Source organism: Xenopus laevis, chromosome 1L (genome assembly GCF_017654675.1).
Source record: "Xenopus laevis strain J_2021 chromosome 1L, Xenopus_laevis_v10.1, whole genome shotgun sequence".
NCBI lineage: Eukaryota > Metazoa > Chordata > Amphibia > Anura > Pipidae > Xenopus > Xenopus laevis.
In genome coordinates this window covers 154,347,791-154,349,428 of record NC_054371.1, presented here as the reverse complement: position 1 = coordinate 154,349,428, position 1,638 = coordinate 154,347,791, and the positions used below count along the sequence as shown (strand labels likewise).

At 35.8% G+C, this 1,638-nt stretch overlaps 1 protein-coding gene across 1 annotated transcript; it reads left to right on the top strand.

Moving 5' to 3' along the window:
* Positions 1-684: 684 nt before the first annotated feature.
* On the top strand, positions 685-1,638 carry LOC108695634 (olfactory receptor 49). Its single transcript, XM_018224330.1, has one exon. The coding sequence runs from the start codon at positions 685-687 to the stop codon at positions 1,636-1,638; it is 954 nt and encodes a 317-aa protein (XP_018079819.1).

The following is a 1,638-nucleotide window of genomic DNA, read 5'->3' as shown; positions in this document are numbered from 1 at the left end:
AAGATTGCTTTAAGAGGACATTTACACAGGATAATGTGTAAGATGCAATATCCGAGCAAATTGGCATAGTTTTTACCCACAAAGTAGTTTTTTTTTCCTCCTAGAATGTCAGCATAATTTATTGCTAAAAAAAAATAAATCTGACCTAGAGTGAATAATAGTGTGCCACAGTATTGATTTCTGTAGAAAGACACATTTTTACACATATTTACTTCCTATACTTTCTTTATTTTCCCCAGAACCCTGCTTATTGTATGTATAGTGTGTCTGTGTGCAGATGACAATTTACTAGAAGGCACTAAGAATTTAATTAAACCACCTTTAACACCTGTGAGATTCTGTAGTGCTACCTACAACAATACCCAGTCGCTACATCTTTTCACAGTACAAAAACATAGATCCACAAATCACTATGAAGTTCATTGTAAGGGCAAAATGTGAACCATGACATTAAAAATAGCCTGTTGTATATAATTTTAGTGCAATAGCAAATTACAGTCAATGCCCTTAGTATCTGGATGACAGGACAATAGGAGAACATGTACTTCAGTCTACATAAAGTCCTAAAAGCATATTAAGTAGACACCTATACTGGGTTTTAGGGTTATAAAATTTACAGTGTAACATTTTAAATATGTAAACCATTACTAACTTTTCTTATATTTCTCTATAGGTTGTTTCACCATGATCCATTGTGAAAATAGTACTCCTGTCAAGGAATTTGTATTACTAGGGATACCCCTTTCATATCAATACCAAATCCCTCTGTTCCTGCTGCTTTCACTGTGCTATTTTATAACCATACTTGGCAATGCAACGATTATTGTGGTCAGCTTGGTCAATAATCAGCTTCATACGCCTATGTATTTCTTTCTCAGCAATCTTGCCCTGTTGGATATCAGCTTTACCTCTGCAATTGTCCCCAAGGTTCTTTTCAATGTAATAAGTGGCAGCCAGACTATATCTTTCAATGGCTGCCTTGCGCAGTCCTATATCTACTTTCTCCTTGGCACCACAGAATTTCTGCTACTAGCTGTGATGTCTTTCGACAGGTATATTGCTATCTGCCATCCTCTACGTTATAGAAACATAATGAGTCCAAAGCTTTCATTTCAGCTGATTATTTGCTCTTGGGTTGGTGGCTTTATGGATACAATTGTTCAAACCATATTGACATTCCGATTGCCATTTCAAGGCTCCAATGTTCTCAACCATTATTTTTGTGATGTTGCACCACTGTTGAAGCTTGCATGTGTCAATACACATTTAATTGATATGCTGGACTTTATATTGGCTTCATCTTTAGTTTTAGGCTCTTTGTTTTTTTCACTGGTTTCTTATGGCTGCATCATTTCTGCTATTGTAAAAATCTCATCTACTGCTGACCGAAAGAAAACCTTCTCTACTTGTGCTTCTCATCTCAGTGTGATCTTCATAGTCTATGGGAGTTGTATATTTATGTGCATCCGTCCTTACAAAAATTCTAAAGTTGATTCCACCAAAATTGTCTCATTGCTAAACTGCATTTTGACACCACTTCTAAATCCTTTTATTTATAGTCTTAGGAACAATACATTCAAGGATGCATTGAGACGCACTATTAGACAAAGTGCCCTTTTTGCCAATCAGAAAGGCTAA